The 22611-nt window shown below is 43.2% G+C and overlaps 1 protein-coding gene across 4 annotated transcripts in view; it reads left to right on the top strand.

Annotated features, from left to right (window-relative positions):
- ZNF41 (zinc finger protein 41) overlaps window positions 1–22310 on the top strand; it is a 45822-nt gene extending 23512 nt beyond the window's left edge. For 3 of the 4 annotated variants that reach the window (XM_019417546.2, XM_053891669.1, XM_053891668.1), the window contains exons 3-5: window positions 9651–9777; window positions 10038–10133; window positions 19646–22308. In XM_019417546.2, the coding sequence (XP_019273091.2) occupies window positions 9651–9777; window positions 10038–10133; window positions 19646–21666 (2244 nt within the window). In that variant the 3' untranslated portion in view covers window positions 21667–22308. Of the gene's footprint in view, window positions 1–9634; window positions 9778–10037; window positions 10134–19645 lie in introns of all 4 variants that reach the window. The other variant, XM_053891670.1, reaches the window with a different exon arrangement.
- The last annotated feature ends 301 nt before the right edge of the window (window positions 22311–22611 follow it).

Raw genomic sequence — 22611 nt, forward strand, 5'->3', positions numbered from 1 at the left:
AAAAAAAGCAGGTGGGTATGGTGTTCTGGGCAAGAGCCTGTGAGACAAGCAACTTCTCAAGGCACCAGGGTTTAGGGGGGAATCTGAGGGGATGGGGAAAGGCAGAGGTACCAGGGAACAAGGAATAGGAAAGAATGGGAAGGGACTAGATAGCAGCCAGAGGAAGCAGGGACCAGCTGCTGAGGCTGCAGAACAGGTGGAGGGGTGGGGAAGGGACTGACCCATGGGACAGTTGGAAGGACAAAGAAAGGCCTCCCAGGCTGAGGAGTAGCTGAGGAAACCAGGAGCCACATGGAACAAGGAATAGTCTCTGAGGTTGGGGAACAGCCAGAGGGAACAGGAAAGCTGTGCTGGGCACTGGGTGTCTACTAAGAAGTCCCAGGGGCTAACCAGAGGACAGAGACACAACGAAGTGGGCATTCAAAGTTTACCTGGTGTTGGAGAGCGACTCGAGTGACCAGAGAGCAGCAAGAGGGACTAGAGAACAGCTGAAAGGCATAGTAGCCATTCCTGAAGCTAGTTGCCAGCCAGAGGCCCCACGCAACAGGCACTGGGGTGAAGGGACAGTTGCAGAAGCTGGAGAGAGGCTGAGGAACCACCAGAGTTCCCTGGAATAAGGTGACAGGGATTTCCTGGGACGTGGGACTTCACTGCTAAAACAGAGGAAGTCCTAGACAACTGGAACAGTTGGTCACCCTACCCAGGAGGCAACCAGAGGAACCAGCAAATAGTCAGACATGATGGAAACGATGGACAAGGTGAAAGTACAGAATCAAGCATGGTGCAGAGTGCACAGAACCAGTAGACTTTGGTGGTCAAGAGCCTAGGCCAGGAGCCAGGTCGACCAGCTCTCCGCAAAGTGTGGTCCCCGAACCAGATGTGGGAGCATCAAGTGAGGGTGTCTGAGAAATGCATTCCAGGACTGCGCAAGGCACAGGAAAGAATTGGGACTGGGCGGCAGTCAGAGGGCTCAAAGGGCAGTCAATCTGTGTCAAACAGAAGGAACAAGTAAGGCTCATCAGGACCAGGGAACAGCCAGATTGACTAGGGCACAATCAGAAGAAATGTACCACAGACTAAGGATCAGCTCAAGGGAAAACTGTCCAAGGAAAACACAGAACAGTCGGGGGCAGCAGGAAGCAGTCAAAGGGAAGAAGAAACAGGAGGCGTGGAACAGTTAGAGGAATCCAGGGGCAATCAGGAAAGAGGCCAGGGACAACCTACATTAAGAGGGAACAGGAAACAGAGGGACCAAGGAAGAGTCAGATGGGGACTATGCAGACAGAATAAGGACCAGCAGAGGGAGCAGCAGGGAGAAGTGAGGCACAGTAGTGGGCAGGAGAAGCAGGGGAAAGCCAGAGGGAGGAGCATAGGGGCACCAGGGAACGGGAATAGCCAGAGGGAGCAGAAAGGATCCGAACAACCCCCGCCAAGGGCAGACATACAGAGAGGCTGGGTATCTGCCCTCTAGGGAGGGCACAGTGAGCCAAGAAGTCACCGCACACTTTCAGCCGGCTCAGCGAACATGCTGGAAGCCCTTCTGCTAGGCTGGGACAGGGTGTAGAAAGGCAAGATCATATATCACAGGAGGTGATACAGAAATGTTCTCGGGCACGAGTGAGGGCAGCCCCCAAAGTGGGAGGACCCAGCCCTAAGCCAGCTGCAGGGTGGGACAGAGAAGGTGGCAGGGACACAGTGGGTAGTGAGCGGGCAATCCCGGCAGCCCAGCACGCCCTGGGGATGAGAGCGCACAGTGTGCCGGTTCCAGTGATCCCGAAGGGAGACATTGCTGTGTGGGTCGCTGGAGAGCCATGAGGAGCTGGAGTGGGGACCCTCACCTAGGATGAAGAAGTCCTTGTAGGGGTCCTGGTGGTGATAGGGACACATGCCATCCTCCATGGTAGAAATGGGCCAGAAAATCAAACCTTCTCATATGTGGCAGATGAGAATGGAATCTGGGTGAATCTGTACCAGCTACTTTCTACCCAAATTCCTAGTACCAAAATGCCCCCTCCCAAAGCTTCTATTTTAGTGGGGAAAGGATCAAAGAGGGGCAGCTGTGGGCAGCGTACCTTGCGTGTATTCATCTTGTGTCAATGCTCGTAATGCCTATCATGGTCTTTGTACACTTTCCCTGAGAATGTGGCCTTAGTGACTCCCAGGGAGGGGAGAGAGAGATGAGGGTGGTCTTTCATCCACCAGCTTGGGCCACTGGAGTTGTTAAAATGTTTGAGAGTGTAAAATGATGGAACATCTTCATTCATTCCTACTGGTGGGTAAATAGCCACTCCTGTCCTGCTGCTTGAGGCTCTTCCCCTGTGTTACCCACACACCTGTGGGCCTGTCCTGGGTAGCCGGCAAGCTGGTGGGTTGGATGGGCAGGCAAAATGAGAGCTTCGCTCAAGCCTGACCCCAGGGCTCTCCCTGGTTGACTGCTCTTGGGTGAAGAAGGGGGCACAAGTCAGGGGGTGTTGCTAGGGGCCCAAGTGGAGGTCCTGCTCTCAGTAACCCTCAGGGCCGTGCTCAGGAGAGCTGGTGGGTGGAGAAGTGCTGGGCATGTTCTGGTGCTTACGGATCTGCCTCCAGGAGCTATTGGTGGTGGAGAACGTACTGTGAGTTCCCTGCCTGCTTGGTGCCCCTGAACATTCACCAACAAAGGGAGGGTGACCCAGGCCCCCAAAGTGAATAAAGGCTCCTCATTTCCTCATAGTCAAATCATTGGATCTCTTCTTTGATACTTAGCATGGTTTCTGTCTTGTTTAGGACATCCTCACCTACCCCAAGGCCTGAACAAACATTTACCTAAATTTTATTTATTTATTTATTTATTTATTTATTTATTTCTGTTTTAGAGAGAGAGCACGCAAGCAGGGGAGAGGGGCAGAGAGAGAGAGAGAGAGAGAGAGAGAGAATCTTAAGTATATTCCACATTCAGTGCGGAGCCCAACTCAGGGCTCGATCCCACGACCCTGGGATCATGACCTGAGCCAAAATCAAGAGTCGGATGTGCAACCGACTGAGCCGCCCAGGTGCCCCTCACTTACATTTTCTACTAGGAGTTTCAAAGCTTGGATTTTCTTGAAACTTTTGATTCTTTTGAAATCATTTTAAAATTAAGAGAAGTTACAAGAATAGTAACATCTTGCCACATTTGCTTTTGCTGTCTCTTGACTTATGCATGTATGTTTGTGTGTGCGTGTGTATATGTTTATACACACAGATATAGTTAAAACTTTATTTTCTGAACCATTTGAGAGTAATTTGCAGACACAATTCCCCTTTACCCCTAAATACTTCAATGTGTATCTCTCGAAACCAAGGACATTCTCTTCCATAACCACAGTACAGTTACCAGAATCAAGAACTTTCATACTGATGTTACTACATACCATGAGGGTACTAACATACCATGTATTATCTAATTATCTGACATCTCATGTGTAATATACAGTTTTCCCAGTTGTCACAGTAAGGTCCTTTAGAGCATTTTCCCCTGATCCAGGATCCAATCCAGCTGCCTGCATTGTGTTTAATTGTCATGTCCCTTTCGTCTTTAATCGGGAACAGTTCCTCAGCCTTTCCTTGATTTTCGTGACACTGAACATTTGGAAGAATGTCCCTCAATTTGGATTTGTTCCTGCTTCCTCATTTGATTTAAGTTATTCATTTTTTTTCTCAGAAATATCACAAAAATGATGCTGTGTTCCTCTCAGGGCTTCATGTCAGCAGGCATTCAATATCAATGTAACCTTTCTTGATAATACTAACTGATTACCCACGACTACAATGGTGTCCGTCAAGTACTATAACATGACCATCTTTCCCTGCGTAATTAAAAACCATTTTGTGGGGGGATAATTTGAGACTACATAAATGTCCTGTGTCTCATGTTCTCTGATTTTAGCATCCTGTGGTGATTCTTGTGTGTAACAGTTAATTACTGTACTGTTTCCCTAATGATGTTCTAATCCCATCATTTCTCCTACATTGATTAGTTGGCATTCTACTATAAGGGGAAAATATTCCTCTCTCTGACCGCTGGAAGTATAATTACATGCCAGGCACAGTGAGCACACCTTGATTTGTCATTAGTCACCAAGAACTAGAGCTTTTTGGAGAAAAGACAGACTCCAGGGCTAGAGCAGAGAGAGTACAAAATGATCCTGGAAGAACTCATTGTTCCGGAAAGTAATGAAGTGTTCAAAAGATGGGGACGAGTCGACAGGACACAGGAGCTACCTTGAAGGAACTCCCTCTGGTCCAATTTGGGACAATTTGAGTAGCAAAGTATAATAAAGATAGCAATAAGTTATAACCCACGGCATAAAGTAGGAAGTCACCAGTCCATTTAATAGGTAAATAGGTTTGTAGGTAGGCAGACAAGGGAGAACTGAGTGCTTCTTTTTAATAGCATTCTGATCTTTTCTGGTGAGTGCTTCTTTTTAATAGCATTCTGATCTTTTCTGGTGAGTGCTTCTTTTTAATAGCATTCTGATCTTTTCTGGTGTGTCCATTCCTCCGGTCCTTCTGAGGCTCATATTGGTAGTTTGGTATTCTTTGGAAATAATTACAGATTTACTAGAAGTTGCAAAGATAGTAGAGAGAGGTCTCATGTATCCCTTTACCCAGTTTCCCTCAGTGGTTACATCCTGCATCACTAGGAAACTGACATTGCTACAGTGTGTGTGTGTGTGTGTGTGTGTGTGTGTGTGTGTGTGTGTGTGTAGTTCTCTGCCAACCATGCATTGATCCCTGGGCAATAATACACATACAGCACTATTCCATCACCAAACAAGTCTACTGGTGTTAAAATTTTACCAGTTAAAGTATAGAAAACTCAGCTGCCTTTAAATCCCTTTACCCTCAAAAAAAAAAAAAAAATCCCTTTACCCTCACCAGTTTTTATTATAATACAGTTGTCTTAAATATTTCCCTTACATACATGGAGATCCACAATAGACAATGTTAGACTTTTTGGTTTGGCCCTCAAACATAGTTTAGGAAAAAACTCAAGAGGTGGGGTACTGGGTGGCTCAGTTACATGTCCGGCTCTTGATTTTGGCTCAGGTCATGATCTCATGGTTCATGGGATCAAGCCACATGTCAGGCTCTGTGCTGACAGCATGGAGCCTGCTTAGGGTTCTCTCTCTTGCTCTCTCTCTCTCTCTCTCTCTCTCTCTCTGCCCCTCCCCTGCTCACACACACTCTCTCTCTCAAAATAAATAAATAAAAATTAAAAAAAGAAAGAAATCTCGAGAGGAGAAGCAATGTCTACTGTCTTTACTCATAGTTTTGCTTTTTCCATTTTTTCTTCTTTCCTGATGTTCCAATTCCTTCTCTTATTATCTCCTTTCTGTTTTGAGAACTTCCTTTAGCCATTCCTTCAGGGTAGGTCTGCTGGCAACAAATTTTCTTAGTTTTCCTTCATCTGAGAATATCTTGATTTCCTTTTCATTTCTTCTTAGTAACAGTTTTACTGAAATAATGACTTCCATACCATACAATTTACCCATTTAAAGTGTACAACTTACTGTTGTTTATATTTATGGGTAGGAGCAACCACCACCACAATCAATTTGACAACATTTCCATCACCTCAAAAAGAGGCCCCATTTCCTTTAGCCATCATTCCTCCCCACCCCACCCGTGTTCCCTGCCTCCCTTAACTTTAAGCAACCACAAATACACTTTCTGTCCTCTAGACTTCACTATTCTGGACAGTTCACATGAATGGGATCATATAATCTGTGGTCTTTGTGTCTGGCTTCTTTCACTCAACGTAATGTTTCAAGGAGCTCCCTCTGGCCAAATTTGGGACAATTCGAGTAGCAAAATAAATAATGATAATCATCGATTATAACCTGATGAATAAAGTAGGAAGTCACCATTCCATATGATAGGTGGGTAGATTTGTACATAGGCAGACGGGGAAGAATGTAGCATGTTGTGCGTGTACATGTTGTAGCATGTATCAGTACATCGTCCCTTTTTATGGCCGAATAATATTCCATTTTATTGGAAATGTTGATGGGTCAACATTTTGTTTATCCGTTCGTCATCTGATGTACATGTTGGTTGTTTCCACCTTTTCGCTATGATGGGTAATGCCACTATAAACATATGTGTACACATTTTTATGTGGACATATATTTTCATTTATCTTGAGGATACATATACCGAGGAATGGGATTGCTGGGTCAAGTGGCAACTATGTTTGACCATTTGGGGAACTGTCAGACTGTTTCCCCAAAGCAGCTGTACCATTTTACACTCCCCCAGCAATATATAAAGGCTCCAATTTCTCCACATCCTCACCAGCACTTGTTGCTATCTGACTTTCTGATGCTAGCCATTCTCGTGGGTGTGAGGTAGTATCTCATGGTAGTTTGGATTCATATTTCCCGCATAATTAATGATGCCAAGCACCTTTTCATGTATGTATTGGCCAGTGCCACTTCATTTCTTAAGGATAGTTTTACCAGAGCCAGATATGGAATTCAGAGTTGACAGTTCTCTTCTTCCAGCCCTTGAAAACTGTTGGGCCACTTCCTTCTCTCCCCCATGGTTTCTGATGAGAAATCCACTGTCACTTTAATTGTTTTTCCCCAATAGGTAAGTTGTGGTTTCTCTCTTGCTGATTGCAAGATTTTTTTCTTTGTCTTTAGCTTTCCGGAGTTTGATTATAATGTGTCTTGGTGTAGATTTCTTTGGCTTACCCTTTTGGGGTTCGCTCAGCTTCTCGAATCTCTAAGTTGATACTTTTGCCAAATTTGAGAAAATTCCGGTCAATTTCTTCAAATACTCTTTCAGCCCCACACTCTTTCTCCCCTCCTCCTGGGACTCTGATGACACCAATGCCAGATCTCCGATTATAGTCTCACAGGTCCCTGAGGCTCTGCTCATTTTTTTCCAGCCAATTCTCTTTCTGTTCATATTGGATCATTTCCATTGTTCCATGGTCAAGTTCTCTGAGTCTTTCCTCTGTACTGTCTATTCTGCTGCTGAGCCCACAGTTGAGTTTTAAATTTTTAGTCATTGTATTTTTCAGTTCTGAAATTTCCATTCAGTTTGTCTTTATATCTTTTCTTTCTCTGCTGAGACTTTCTATTTTCAAATTTAAGTGTATTGAAACATTTTTTATGATAGCTGCTTTAAAATTCTTGTCAGATAATTCTAACTTCTGTCTCATCTCAGTGTTGGTGTCTGTTGATTATCTTTTCTCGTTCCAGTTGAGATTTTTCTGCTTCTTCACATGATGCCTGATTTTCAATTATGTCCTGGATATTTTGGGGAACTATGAGACTTTGATATTATTTAAATCTTGTGTTTAATAGGCCTCCTCTGACACTGTTCTGCTAGAAAAGGAGAATCTTTTTCTGAAGAGAATTCGGAAGAGGATTCAGAAAAATCCTCCTTACTGCCACGTGGAAGTGGAAGTTCAAGTTCCCCACTTGGACTCCTTTGACACCCCAGAAGGGGCCAAGCACCTTGTTGCTACTGGGAGGGGGTGGGTAGAATTTCAGGCTTTCCACCAGACCACCTCTGACACCACCCTGGTGGGAAGACAAGACTGACACCTCGTTTTTTGAGTCAGGGGTGGAGTCCAAGATCGCCACCTAGCCTAAATTGACGCTGTGGGGGAAGGGTCTCATTACCCACAGGCTGGAATGAAAATCTAGCCTCCCCATTCAGCCTTTACTGATAAGAATGGAAGTAGGGGGCACAGTTATTTCTGTGATGCCTGGCTGGAACAGGGCAATATGATCTAGGTTTTTCTCTCTTGCTACGTTGCCTTTTTCCTGGTACTTGAACTAATGAAAGCACATTTCTCTGGCTGTTCCTGCCTGTGCCAGTTGGCATTCTAAGTTGCCAGTTTCTCTAGCACCTGAGGATCACGACAGGTTTGCCTCCCTCTCTCCAACGGCCAGAGTATTCTTATCTTTGTTTTATATATAATATCCAGGGGTTTTAGCTATACTTAGCAGGAGACCTAGGAAGAATTATGTCTATTCCATTTTGGTCCCATTGGTAATTTTTAACTTATTTTTTTTAAGTTTTTAAATGTTTGTTTATTTTTGAGAGAAAGAGAGAGACAGTGAGAGAGAGTGAGCGAGCACGAGCAGGGAGAGGCAGACAGAGAGGGAAACACAGAATTGGAAGCAGGCTCTAGGCTCTGAGCTGTCAGCACAGAGTCCGATGCAGGGCTCAAACGCACGGACTGCAAGTTCATGACCTGAGCCAAAGTTGGACCCTTAACCGACTAAGCCACCCAAGCACCCCTAACTTAATTTTTGAATAGGTAATACATTCACATGGTTCCCTCCTTCAACTCCCCAGATCTCTCTAGCAGAAAACCGGTCTTGGTTAGTTTGTGAGTGGGTGGGGTATATGCTTAGAGATTATGCAAATGAAAGCAACTAAGAAACTATTCTTAATATTTTTCACAGAGTAGATATTGTTACTATTATGTTGAACACTGATTTTTTTAATTACTAATTTTTAACTTTTTATCATGAAATATTACACACATTTGAATAGTGCTGCCATAAATATTCTTGACCATGCCTCTAATTGCACATGTATGCATATTCAGATTGGGCATATTTCCATGAATGGAATCACTGTGTCCTAGCGTATGCATGTTTCAACATTACCCAATAAAGAAAAAATGCCTTCTAACGTGGTTGTGCCAATTTACACCATCAACAATATGAGAGTTCTCATTGCACCATATTCTCCTCAACACTCCATACTATCAGTCTTTTTTATTGAGGACATTCTAGAAGTCATATAGTGGTGTCTCACTGTGGTTTAAATTTACATTCCCTGGTTACCAAGGTTAAGCCCTTTTCATGTTTATTGAAACCTTGGATTTCCCCTTTTGTAAAATGCCTGTTCAAATGCTTTGCCCACTTTTCTACTTGGTGCTCTCTTTTCTTCTTATTGGTTTGTAAGAGTTCTTTACATCTTCTAGATATGAACCCTTTGACAGTACTATGTGTTGCAGATATCTTCTCCTTTTCCGTGGCTTTCCTTTTGTTCTCTTATAATGCTGTCTTTTAAATAAATAGAAGTTTTAAAACGTGTTGTAGCCAGACATCAGTCTTTCTTTATGGTTAATGTTTTTTGCATCTTGTTTTGAGAATTATTTTCCTAATCCGAGATCATGTCTTTTTTCTGCATTTTTTTTTTTTTTTTTTTGGTGCCAAAACCTGGGAAGGAATTTTCTGCATTAATTTTAAAGGCTTTATTGTTTTGCCTTTTCCCCTACGTTTCTTTTTAGTCAATTCTAGTTCATTCAATTCTATGTTGCCATGGCTGGCACATAATCAAGCAGTAAATGTATATAGTGCCCACATTAACTAGCGGATTTAAACAAAGCCTAATTTAATCCTCATTTTTGAAAAAGAATGACTGCATAAATCAATGAATAAATGTACTACATACGTAATGAATGCTAAGATACTTCAACAAGTTTTTTTTTTTCCTCTCATAAAATACAAAACCAGACACTGAGTGCAAACCCTGTGTGATACATTATGTCATTATGTCATATACAGATACGTCATTGAAAACAACTTCCTATTTGCCTTCTATCCAACCCCCCCAGTGCTGACCATATTGCCTTGAACAGGATTGTGTTGTTACAGGTCTCCGTGTCATTCGAGGATGTGACTGTGAACTTCAGCAGGGAAGAGTGGCAGCATTTGGACCCTGCTCAGAGACGCCTGTACCGGGATGTGACACTGGAGAACTACAGCCACCTGCGCTCAGTGGGTAAGCACAGCTGCCCTGTGTGTCTGCCAGGGGCGTCAGTGTGCTATTTCCATTCTCAGCTGCTGAGTGTTCTGGAACATCTTAAGTGTGTGATGGTGTCATCCTTGATTGGTCCAAGATTCTTCATTCCCTTTCCATGACTATTATTATTACCCTGTTCCCGGTGCAATGCGTGTTCTGAAGGGCAAATGGAAATGTCACTGAAAGTCCCCTGAAACCCAATTAGCTGGACCCAATCCTGTATCATGTCCTGTCAACAGGGTACCAGGTTCCCAAACCAGAGGTCATCTTCAAATTGGAGCAAGGAGAGGGGCCATGGACATTGGAGGGAGAAACCCCACATCAGAGCTGTTCAGGTGAGTGTGATCAGAGCAGACGGGGGACACAAAAACAAATCGACTCTTTCTAGAAGAGGCTGTGAAGATAACCGGCCTTGAAAGTTCTAAACGTTGGTCGTTTATTGGAGATGGTTGACAGAAGCGTCTTTGATACCTAAACAACGTCTCTAAGTACAACCCTCGCAAAAAGCCATTGTCTTGGTTGTTTGGCTTTTTGACAGGAGAGCTGTCTCTAGTCTCTGCACCCTGGATCACACACGTGCCGCCTTATCTTAGCTAAAGCCTTTTTATTCTTTCTACTCCACTCCCACCCCCTTTATCTTAGATTCTTTCCTTGTACGTTCAGGTATTCTAAAATGTCTTCCCTTTTATGCCAATTCCACGTGCTCCTTCCCTACATGTCCTCCCAGGGGCAACTGACCTACTGCGTCTGGTCTTTGAATTTGTGCGGTGGTCTTTTAAAGCCTAGAGGGTTGGTGTGTGAGTAGGTGTTCTTAGTGTATGTAAATTGTGTTGCACCACGTGTCTTAATTCTGTTCCTCTTTCTCACTCATCCGTGAGGTCTGTCCATACTGCAGTGTATTCCGCTGGCTGCCCTCCTTCAGACTGCTGCAAAGCATCCCCCCTGTGCCAGCAGCACATCTTAACCATTCACCCTGTGGCGGAACCTAGGGTTGTTGCTAAATGAAGCTCCCAGCTAATACAAACAGCTCTGCGAGAACTTTCTACAGCAGTGTTCCCTTATGGAGGGTGAGAATGTCTCAGGGGATGTTTACAGAAGAAGGGATTTGCCTGATCATTGTATATTTCCATCCTGAATTTGACTGAGTGCCACCATATTGTTCTCAGGTTGACTGAACGAGTCTATACTAGCAACAGTTTCTGCCAACGATTAGTAGAACCAGGCTTTCTCATCTTTTGGCCAACAATGGGTATAAAGTGGCATCTCATTTTTTTATTGCACATCTCTCCAATACCTAGTTTCAGCCTTTCATGACTGATCTGTTGTGGTCTGTTTGAGTTTCCCCTTCTATGAGTGACCTTGTTGATGTTCCCCGTGTTTTGCTTGAGTTTCCTGTCTGTTTCTTTTTTTTTTCTCTTCAATTCTATATGTTCACATTTTTATTGTTACCTTCTTTTTTCCTCTTTTTTCTTTCTTTTTTAAATTTATTTTAATCCAAGTTAGTTAACATATAGTGTAGCATTGGTTTCATGAGGAGAATTCAGTGATTCATCACTTCCATACAACACCCAGTGCTCATCATAACAAGTGCCCTCCTTAGTACCCATCACCCATCTAGCCTATCCGCCCCTCACCCACCTCCCCTCCAGCAAACCCTCAGTTTGTTCTCTGTATTTAAGAGTCTCTTATGGTTTCCTCGGTTTCTTACTGGTTTACATCCAATTTATTACCTGCCCTTTTTCCCAGTCTTCTCCTCTTCCTTATCCCCATACGTGAGGTTGCCCTAGGGACCCTGCCTACTGTTCACCAGTCTTTCCTTCATATACATGCAAGGATTCATCCATACTGAATTCTGATGACTCTGCTTTTGACATCCCCAGTCCGGTTTTCTCTGGCACTTTATTTATTTACTTACTTATTATTTAAAATTTTTTTCATGTTTATTTTTGAGAGACAGAGAGAGAGACAGAGTGTGAGCAGGGGAGAGGCAGAGAGAGAGGGAGAAACAGAATCAGAAGCAGGCTCTAGGCTCTGAGCTGTCAGCACAGAGCCCAATGCGGGGCTCGAACTCACAAACTGTGAGATCATGACCTGAGCCTAAGTCCAATGCTTAACTGAGCCATATGGATACCCCTATTTACTTATTTTTATGGTTATTTATTTTGAGGGGGGAGGAGAAAGATAGAGAGCAGGGGAGGGGCAGAGAGAGAGGGATAGAAAGAGAATCCAAGGCAGGCTCTGTACTGATGATGCAGGGCCAAAACCCATGAACCGCAAGATAATGACCTGAGCCAAAACCTAGAGTCCGATGCTGAATGGACTGAGCCACCCAGGTGCCCCTGGTACGTTATTTTTTTAATTTATTTTTTAATTTTTAAATTTTATTTTAGAGAGGCAGGCGTACGAGCAAGGGAGAGGGGCAGAGAGAAAGAGAGAATCCCAAGTAGGCTCCATGCTCAGCAGGGAGTCCGACACAGGACTCGATCCCACGACCCTGGGATCATGACTTGAGCCAAAATCAAGAGTCTGAGACTCAACCAACTGTCCCACCCAGGTTCCCCTTCACTGGTACTTTAGTACTAGATTTAGCTTCCTAGAAAGTTTCCTTGAGATGTTTCTCTTGATCCTCCGTACATAAGAAATTTGAATCATCATCTCACGCATTACCTTCTCACCTTCAAATTCTGTCACAGTCTGTCAGTGCTTCTTAAATCTTTTAGTCTTTTTTTTTAATTAATTACCTGCAGTTCCTAGTGCCTTTCCATTTTTGCAAATATCATTTTTGGATCTCAGCTCATCTTCTCAATTCCCAGTAATACCACCTAAAACCAGCTTCTTATTTTCTTATGCTTGGATTACGATGATTCGATTCCTGATTGAATTTGCTGATTCCATTCTTTTTATTAGTTCACTTTAAGTGCTAATGACAGATGTCATTACCTAAAACATTCCATTTATGTTGTCAGCTTTATGGAATAAACCCAACAATTACTCCCCATTACTTAGTATGTCATAATTAAACTCTTCTTTCAAAGAGATAAACAATATGGCCACATATTTCCAATTCAAACTTGTATCTGTGTATTTTCTATAACCTCTACTCATCTCCGTTTTAAACAGTTTTATGGTTTATTGATATTGCTATCAGTAATTGATATTAATAATTTATCAATGTAAATAATTCTATGTGTTTTGATAAATGCGTACAGTCCTATAACCACCACCACCACTGTCAAGAATATAGAGCAAAAAATTACACCACACCCCTTTGTTGTCACTCCTTCCCACTACTTCTGGCCCTGAAAAATACTCATCTTTTTTCTGTCCTTATAAGGTTTGCCTTTTCCAGAATGTCATATATATGGAATCATATAGCACGAAGCTTTTTGAGCCTGGCTTCTTTCACTTAGTATAATGCATTAAAAACTCATTCATCCTCTTGTATGCTTCCATTGTTTGGTATTTTTTTATTGCTGAGTGGTATTCCACTGTATAAATGTACCACGGTTTGTGTATCCACTACTTTGGATGGTTTCCAGTTTGGGTGATTATAAATAAAAGTGCTATGAAGTCTATTTACTGATTTTGTGTGATGAGAAGATTTCAGTTCTCTGGGGTAAATACCTAGGAGTGGGATTGCTGGGTTGTACAGTAAGTGTATGTTTGATTTTATTAGAAACTGCCAAACTGAGTTTTAAAGCAGCTGTAAAATTTTACATCCTAGCCAGCTATGTATGAGAATTCCAGTTGTTCTACATCTTTACCAGCATTTGGAATTGTCCATTTAAAATGTTTTTAGCCATTTTAGTAGGTGGGTGGTAGTATCTTACTATGGTTTTAATTAGCACGTTCGTAATGTCTAATAGTTAACATCCATATATCTTCCCTGATGGAGTATTTGTACAAATATTTTGTCCAGTTTTCTATAGGGAACTTTGTGTTCTTATTGAGTTTTGAAAGTTCTTTGTATATTCCGAACACAAGTTATAGGATATGTGTTTTGCAAATTTTTCTTTTTATTTTATCAGTGTCTTTCATGAGACATTTTATTTTATTTTTTTTAAGTTTTCATTAAAATTTTTTTAATGTTTATTTTTGAGAGAGAGAGAGAAAGAGAGAGAGAGAGAGCATGAAGTGGGGAAGGGACAGAGAGAAGAGAGAGACACAGAATCTGAAGCAGGCTGAAGGCTCCAGGCTCCGAGCTGTCAGCACAGAGCACAACGCCAGGCTCGAACTCACGAACTGTGAGATCATGACCTGAGCTGAAGTCGGATGCTTAACCGACTGAGCCGCCCGGGCACCTCTCATGAGACATTGTAAATTTTGACAAAGCCTAATTTATCTATTTTCTTCTTTTACAGAGTGTGCTTTGGGGGTTGTATCTATGAACTCTTTACCTAATCCAAGGTCACGGAAAATTTAGATTTTATATTTAGTTCTGTGATCTCTTTTCTGTTAATTTTTTATGTGATTCAAGTATGGATCGAAGTTCACTTTTTTACACATGGCCATCCAATTATTCCAGCATCATTTATTTTTTAAAAAATGATGCTGGGGCTCCTGGGTGGCTCAGTTGGTTAAGCGTCCCACTTTGGCTCAAGTCATGATCTCACAGTTTGTGTGTTTGAGCCTTGCATCAGGCTCTCTGCTCTCAGTACAGAGCCTACTTCGTATTCTCTCTCTCTCTCTCTCTCTCTCTCTCTCTCAAAAAGTAAACATTTTAAAAAAAGATTAAAATAAACGATCCTTTCTTGGGGCACCTGGTTGGCTTAGTCAGTTGAATGTCCAACTTTGGCTCAAGTCATGGTCTCTCAGTTCATGAGTTCAAGGCTTATGTCAGGCTCCTTGCTGTCAGCATAGAGCCCGCTTCAGATCCTCTGTCCCCTTCTCTCTGCCCCCTCCCACTTGTGCTCTCTCTCTCTCAAAAATAAATAAACATTAGAAAGAAACATGATCCTTTGTCAACTGATTTGCCTTTGCACGTTTATTGAAAATCAGTTGCCATATGTGTGTGGATCTCTTTCTGGAGTCTTTACTCCATTCCTGTGATCTATTCATTTATCTTTATACTATTCCACACTGTTTTGATTAGTATATAATAAATTTGAAATCATGCAGTGTTAGCCCTCCAACCTTGTTCTTCTCTTTCAATTGTTTTGGCTATCTGAGTACTGTGTATATCCATTTGAATTTTAGAATCAGTGTTTCAATTTCTACAAAAGTGAATTTTGACTGGGATTATGTTGACTCTGTGGCTCAGTTTGGCTCAGTTTGGAGAGAACTGACATCTTAACATTATTGAGTCTTCGAAGCCATGAATAAGTTATACATTTCCATTTATTTAGGCGTTCTTTACTTCCTCTCAGTGATATCTTCTACCTTTCAGTATAGAGGTTTTGTGCATCTTTTGTCAAATTTATCCCTAAGTATACCACATTTTTACTGTTTATTTATTTTTGAGAGAGAGACAGACAGACAGAGTGCAAGTGGGGGGAGGCGTAGAGAGGGAGGGAGACAGAATCCGAAGCAGGCTCCAGGCTCTGAGGTGTCCGCACAGAGCCCAACACGGGGCTCAAACTCACGAACCATTGAGATCATGACCTGAGCCGAAGTCAGACACTTAACCAACGGAGCCACCCAGGCACCCCCTAAGCATACCACATTTTATGCTATTTCCCCCCAGCTTTATTGAGATATAAGTGACACATAACATTATATAAGCTTAAGGTATACAATATGTTGATTTAATACCTTTATGTATTGCAAAATAATTAACACCATAGCCTTCGCTAATATCTCCATCCTGTCACATAGTTACCAATTCTTTTTTGTGGTGAGAACATTTAAGACTTACTCTCTTAACACCTTTCGAGTGTTTGATACAGTATCGTGAGCCCGAATTACCAGGCCGTATCTTAGATCCTCAGAACTCGTTCATCATAGAACCTAGAACTGGCAGTTTGTACCCTTTGACCAATACTTCCATTTCCTTCACCCCCAACCCCAGGTAACCACCACTCTACTCCGAGTTTGACTTTTTTGAGATTCCACATAGAAGTGATAATACCATACAGTATTTGTCTTTGTCCGACTTATTTCATTTAGCATAAATACCCTTAAGATTCAGCCAGGTTATAACAAGTGGCACAATATTTTTCTCGTGGCTGAATTATATTTCCTTGGGGGTATATATATATATATATATATATATCTTCTTTATCCATTCAACGTTGACTGACAGATTGTGTCCATATCTCGTTATTGTGAATAATGCTGCAATGCATACGAGAGTGCAGATATCTCTACGAGATCCTCATTTCTGTTCTTATGGATATATACCCAGAAGTGGGATCGCTAAATCATGTGGTAGTTCCACTTTTAATTTTTCAAGGAAGCTCTATACTGTTTTCCATAGTGGCTGTACCAATTTGCATCGCTACCAACAATGCACAAGGACTCCCTTTTCTTCACACCCTCACCAACACCTCTTCTCTGTCATCTTGATGTAGCCACTGTAGCAGGTGTGAGGTGGTATCTCATTGTGGTTTTGACTGGCATTTCCCTGGTGATTAGTGATGTTGAGCACCTTTTCATGTACCTGTTGGCCATTTGGATGTCTTCTTTGTGTTTTTGTTTTAAAATGTTTATTTATTTATTTTGAGAGAGAGAGAGAGCGCCAGAGAGAGTGAGAGTGGGGGAGGGGCAGAGAGAGAGACGGGGAGAGAGGGAATCCCAAGCAGCCTCCTTGCTGACAGCATGGAGCCTGACGTGGGGCTCAGTCTCACAAACCGTGAGATCATGACCTGAGCCAAATGAAGAGTCTGACGCTTAACCGACTGAGTCACCCAGGAGCCCCATTTTGATGTCTTCTTTGGAAAACTGTCTGTTCAGTTCTACCCATTTTTAATCGGTTTATTTATTTTTTGCTATTGAGTTGTATGAGTTCTTTATATTAACTCCTTATCAGATATATGACTTGCAAAAACGTTTTCACATTACAGAGGTTGCTTTTTCATTTTGCTGATTGTTGTTTTTTTTTTTTTTTGATGTGCATTTAAGAATTTTTACTTATGTCTACCATATGTGTTACTGTTCTATGAATCAGACTCTTTATTCTGTGCTCTGTCTATTCAGTGATACATTTTCACCTGGTCAGATTTCGGTGTTCCATGACATGGCTCAGTGACTCTAGCATATGTGGCTCTTTCCTCTTTCTCACCTTTCTTTCCACAGGAGCTCAGAAAGAAAGCACAGACTTTAGACTATGTGGTAACTGAGGCTTTTACCTCTCTGTTTTTAGAAAGTTCCCAGAACTAAGAGCCTGTTTCTTCTTGTGTAACTCAGGGGCTGAGCAGGAGACAGAAACGACCTACTAATTTGAACAGCGAAAGTATAACATAAAGAATGATTGGCTACGGTGAGATTGAAGTGACGAGAGATTAGCTAGTAAAAGTAAAGAGAAATCTAAAGAATAAAGGAATAGCAGATAAAAAGAACAGCTGGTACCTCTAGGGCTGTGATTGAACACCCAAGGAAGGGCCTCCCTTGCTTCCCAGGGATGAATCCAGAGCTTGATGGGAGGCACAGCCATTGGCTCACAGCACGGAAGAAGAGTGGAACTCGCTGGAAATCTGCTCTCTGGGGTTCCAGAGAAAGCTGATCATGTGGAAGCTTCTCAGCGGAGGCAGCCCCCTACGAATCGTCTGAGAGGGGTGCTAGGGTAAACTGCGGAGTGCTGCTGGCCATGTCGCACTGCACAAGCCCGGAGCTAGAGAAGCTCCCAGAGTTGACGGGAGCTGGGTGCTTGGGAAGCCGTATGAGCCACAGGAGATAGGTGCTCGAAAAGTCGTCCCCACCGCAGGAGCTGAGGTCTAGAGAAGCCACCCACACTGCAAGACCTGGGCGCCCGGGGAGCTAGAAGTGCATCAGCAGCGTGGTGGTGGCGAAGCCACAGGTGGCTGCAGGAAGCCCGGTGGCGGACGAGCTGCCCTTGCTGGGACGGCAGGGGGGCTGCTGAGTGGGCCCACCGGAACCAGGAAGCAAAACCCCTTCCTCCTGCAGCGTTTCTCCATCACCCGGTGCTGAAAAGGGCCAACATCATGCCAGTTGGCAAAGGAAACATATCTAAAGAGACTCACATCCATTTTTGTAGAGCAGGCAAAGGGGAGTGGATTCAGAGCCGAGAGGCAATAGGTTGGTACCTGGCACGTTTATTCTTCAGTTCACTGAGGCAGAGCCTGGAAAATGTTTGGCAAACTTCCAGTTATTGAATTTGGGGAGATAGGCAGCGGAGGATATCTTGCTCTCTTTCGGCAGGATTTTGCAAGTGTCTGCTCAGGGGAATTCAAAGGACCATACATCATACTTGGAAAGGGAAGAAATGTTAACAAGCTCAGCCTTTCTGTTGGAGCAGAAAACTGGGCCAAATTAGGTATCAATATGAGTGGTACCCTGTCGGCTTTCTACACTCACAGCAGATAGAATTTTGAATAGGCAGAGAAACCAAACAACAAACTCAGTATAAATTCTCTTGTGTAAGAATTCGGAGGTGAACGGATGCAGTCAACAGGTCAACTCTACCCCTGACGGGTCATTCAGGGGCCATGTTCCAAGTCATTGCCCTGCCATCCCCCAGGGCACCATGGTCAGCTACGTGGTTAATGTTGGGTCACTGCTGAGTCCAGTGGGAAGGAGAAAGGGGAAGAGAGGAGTTTTTCCCACTGACTTCAGGCCCGGCTTGGAAGCTGCACATACCTCTTCTGCTCATACTTTTCGCTGGTGAGGAAAAAGCGAGGCTGGTAAATGCAAGTGCAATTAGTTGTGGGCGGACGGCTTGTACTTTCTGCCTCAGGTGGCTTTTCCTCTCCTATCTGGCTCTTGTTGAAAGCGTATATCCCTGGGACCAAGGAAAACATGCAGCTGGCTATAGAGTTGGAGCACAGATACCTATTTACTATTTGGATGGTTGATGTTGCAACACTGTTGGGTATAGCTGCAGAGGAATGGATCTCTGAGGCACAGAAATTTAATGTTGGTGCTCCTATGGTTCAGAGGAAAAGCAAGACAAAGCAGAGAGGTTATAAAGGTTCAGAGCAAGGGTGCCTGGGTGGCTCAGTCAGTTAAGCGTTCGACTCTTGATTTCGGCTCAGGTCACGATCTCACGGTTCATGAGATCGAGCCCCAGCGTCAGGCTCGCAGAACCTACTTGGGATTCTCTCCCTCCCTCTCTGTGCCGCCCCCCACTCCGCTCACGTGTACACTCCGGCTCTCTCTCAAACTAAATAAATTTAAAAAAAAGAGAGAGAAAGGTTTAGAGCTGATAAGTAATAAAGACATATAATCTGAAATATTTCTTCCATGCTAGGATTCCCCTTAACAGACTTAGGTTTCTTCTTCTGGTTAGTCTCATTATCAAGACCTCCTACATAACAGATATGAATTCCCAGGGTCACAGCCCATCTCCCTCACTTAATTAGCGATTTGGTCTTCAGCAAGTTACACAACTTCTCTGTACTTCTGTTTTCTCATCTGACTGGTCATGACAGCTGCCTCTTAGGGGTTAGTGAGGACTGAATGAGCTATTTATGCATAAAGCACTAGGAACAGTGCCTGGTGCATCATAAATGCTATAAAATTATTTTGTATATAGTAAGTGCTTTAGAAGAATTTTGTATTACTACATTATTACTATTTTCATTATTGTCATATGGACCCTTCCATTTCTGTGTCCACCTTGTACCCCGTCCACGGCCAGACCACCCCAAACGCGCCCCATCTCGTCTGAACTACATGTACCCTCGGCTGATTGCCCTTTGAGTCATTTTTACGTTCTTCTTTTTCGTTTTAGGTGAGGATATTGGGAAAGTACAACAACAGAGAATTTCTGGAAAAGTTCCACTCCCCTGTGAGAAATTTGGTCAATCTATAAGAAAAGCTCCTTTGTGTTCCATTTTAGAAGAATTGTGGCAAAATAATAGCGAACTAGAGAGATATCCAGGAAGCCAAAATAACCCTTTAAGTCCTGTGAAAGTGCTGAGCTGTGAATGTAAAAATATTGAAAAAATAATTCACGTGAGTTCCAAGCTTGTTCCTTCAATTAAAAGACTCCATAACTATGACACATTTGGAAAGAGTTTGAAGCACACTTTAAACTTACATAACCATAATAAAAGCAATTCAACAAAGAACCTTGATAAGATTTTTGGAAACGATAACAATTTTGCCCACAGCTCTTCCTCCCCTGAGAATGCTGCCACAGGGGCAAATGCCTGCAAAATTAATCAATGTGAAAAGCATCTTGGCAACAAACAAGTTCTCATCCCCCAGCAGCAAATTCAGACCGGGGAGCAACTTTATGTTTGTACTGAGTGTGTAAAGGGCTTCCCCCAGAAGTCACATCTCTTTGAGCATCAGAGAATGCATGCTGAGGGAAAATCCCACGAATGCAATAAAAGTGAGAACGCCCTCACTCAGAAGCCACAGATTAATGGACCTCAAAGTGTTTATACAGGGGATAAACCCTATATATGTACTCAGTGTGGGAAGGCCTTTACTCTCAAGTCAAACCTCATTACACATCAGAAAATTCATACTGGGCAGAAACCGTATAAGTGCAGTGAGTGTGGAAAAGCCTTTTTCCACAGATCGTATCTCTTTAGACATATGAGAATTCACACAGGAGAAAAACCCTATGAATGTAGTGAATGTGGAAGAGGCTTCTCCCAGAATTCAGACCTTAATATACATCAGAAGACTCATACTGGGGAGAAACACTATGCGTGCAGTGAATGTGGGAAAGCCTTTACAAGAAAGTCCGCGCTCAGAATGCATCAGAGAATCCACACAGGAGAGAAACCTTATGTATGCACTGAATGTGGGAAGGCTTTCATCCAGAAATCACATTTCAATACACATCAGAGAATCCATACCGGAGAGAAACCTTACGAATGCAGTGAGTGTGGAAAATCATTCACTAAGAAGTCCCAACTCCACGTGCATCAAAGAATTCACACAGGAGAAAAACCCTATATATGTACAGAATGCGGAAAGGTCTTCACTCATAGGACAAACCTCACTACACATCAGAAGACTCATACTGGAGAGAAGCCCTACATGTGTGCTGAATGCGGAAAGGCTTTCAGTGACCAGTCAAATCTCATTAAGCACCAGAAAACTCACACTGGAGAGAAACCCTATAAATGCAATGGCTGTGGAAAAGCCTTTATATGGAAGTCACGCCTCAAAATACATCAGAAGTCTCATATCGGAGAGAGACACTATGAATGCAATGAATGTGGGAAAGCCTTTATCCAGAAATCAACACTAAGTGTGCATCAGAGAATCCACACAGGAGAGAAACCCTACGTTTGTCCTGAGTGTGGGAAGGCCTTCATCCAGAAATCACACTTCATTGCACATCACAGAATTCATACTGGAGAGAAGCCTTATGAATGCAGTGACTGTGGGAAGTGCTTTACTAAGAAGTCACAACTCCGTGTGCATCAGAAAATTCACACAGGGGAGAAGCCCAACGTATGCGCTGAATGTGGGAAGGCCTTCACCGACAGGTCAAATCTGATAACACACCAGAAAATCCATACCCGAGAGAAACCCTATAAGTGCGGTGACTGTGGGAAAACCTTCACCTGGAAGTCCCGCCTCACCATCCATCAGAAATCTCACACTGGAGAAAGGCACTATGAATGCAGTAAATGTGGGAAAGCCTTCATCCAGAAAGCAACGTTGAGCATGCATCAGATCATTCATACAGGAAAGAAACCCTACGCTTGTACAGAATGTCAGAAGGCCTTCACCGACAGATCAAACCTCATTAAACACCAGAAAACGCACAGTGGAGAAAAGCTATAAAGGCACTGACGGCAAACGCCTTCAGCTGGACCTCACAACTCGGTACGCGTCAGATGTCTCGTAGACGGGAAGAGGAGTGACCGTGACACTACAGCTTCCGTGAACAGAAGGCAGGCAAAGCCAAGTACCCTTCAGTCAACGGGAAGTACAAGTACCTGCATCGCCGCAAGCTGACGCGCAATTAGACGCGCAGGGAGACGCTTTGATAAAGCATTTGAGCAATAGTCCTATTTGGGTGCATGATTCATCCACAGACCCTCAAGCTCCTACAAGCGGTACAAATAGAGACCCCAGGAGATGACTTGGAACCTGTTATGTTTCACTTTTTGGATGAAGGACTTGATAAATTCGGCACTGATGAGTTCTTCGTCCCCCGGGGTGTAAAAGTACTCGATATTGGCCACTTCTTTTTCAGATTCCTAGGGCGGGGAGAAGAGTTTTTAGAGCACCAAGGTCAAGGCAGAAAACTATTTGGGAACGCAGGTCTGTGAGTAGAAGCCACAAGTTTTTGTGATCGTTGACATTTAAGACACAAAAAAAAGATTGCCATGAGGAACTGTTCTGTCTCTTCCCTTCACGATAGAATTTAAAAAATGTAATATTTAAAAAAAATTTTTAAATATTTATTTGTGAGGGCGGGGGAGGGGCAGAGAGAGAGGGAGACACAGAATCCGAAGCAGGCTCCAGGCTCCGAGCTGTCAGCACAGAGCCCAATGTGGGGCTCGAACTCATGAACCCTGAGATCGTGACCTGAGCCGAAGTCAGACGCTCAGCCGACCGAGCCACCCAGGCCCCCCCAAAATATAATATTTTTTAAAAATGAAATAGAATTTTTAAGCTGAAAGTCTCGCTTTAGGTTTAAATTGGCAACTTAGGCACGGCTGTAGTGGATGTTACAGAAATATAGTTGTTAAGCCTTACAGACCTCTGAAGGTGGCAATTGTT

The sequence above is a fragment of the Panthera pardus genome, unplaced genomic scaffold (genome assembly GCF_024362965.1).
Source record: "Panthera pardus isolate Hobbes unplaced genomic scaffold, ASM2436296v1 HiC_scaffold_27, whole genome shotgun sequence".
NCBI classification, from domain to species: Eukaryota; Metazoa; Chordata; class Mammalia; order Carnivora; family Felidae; genus Panthera; species Panthera pardus.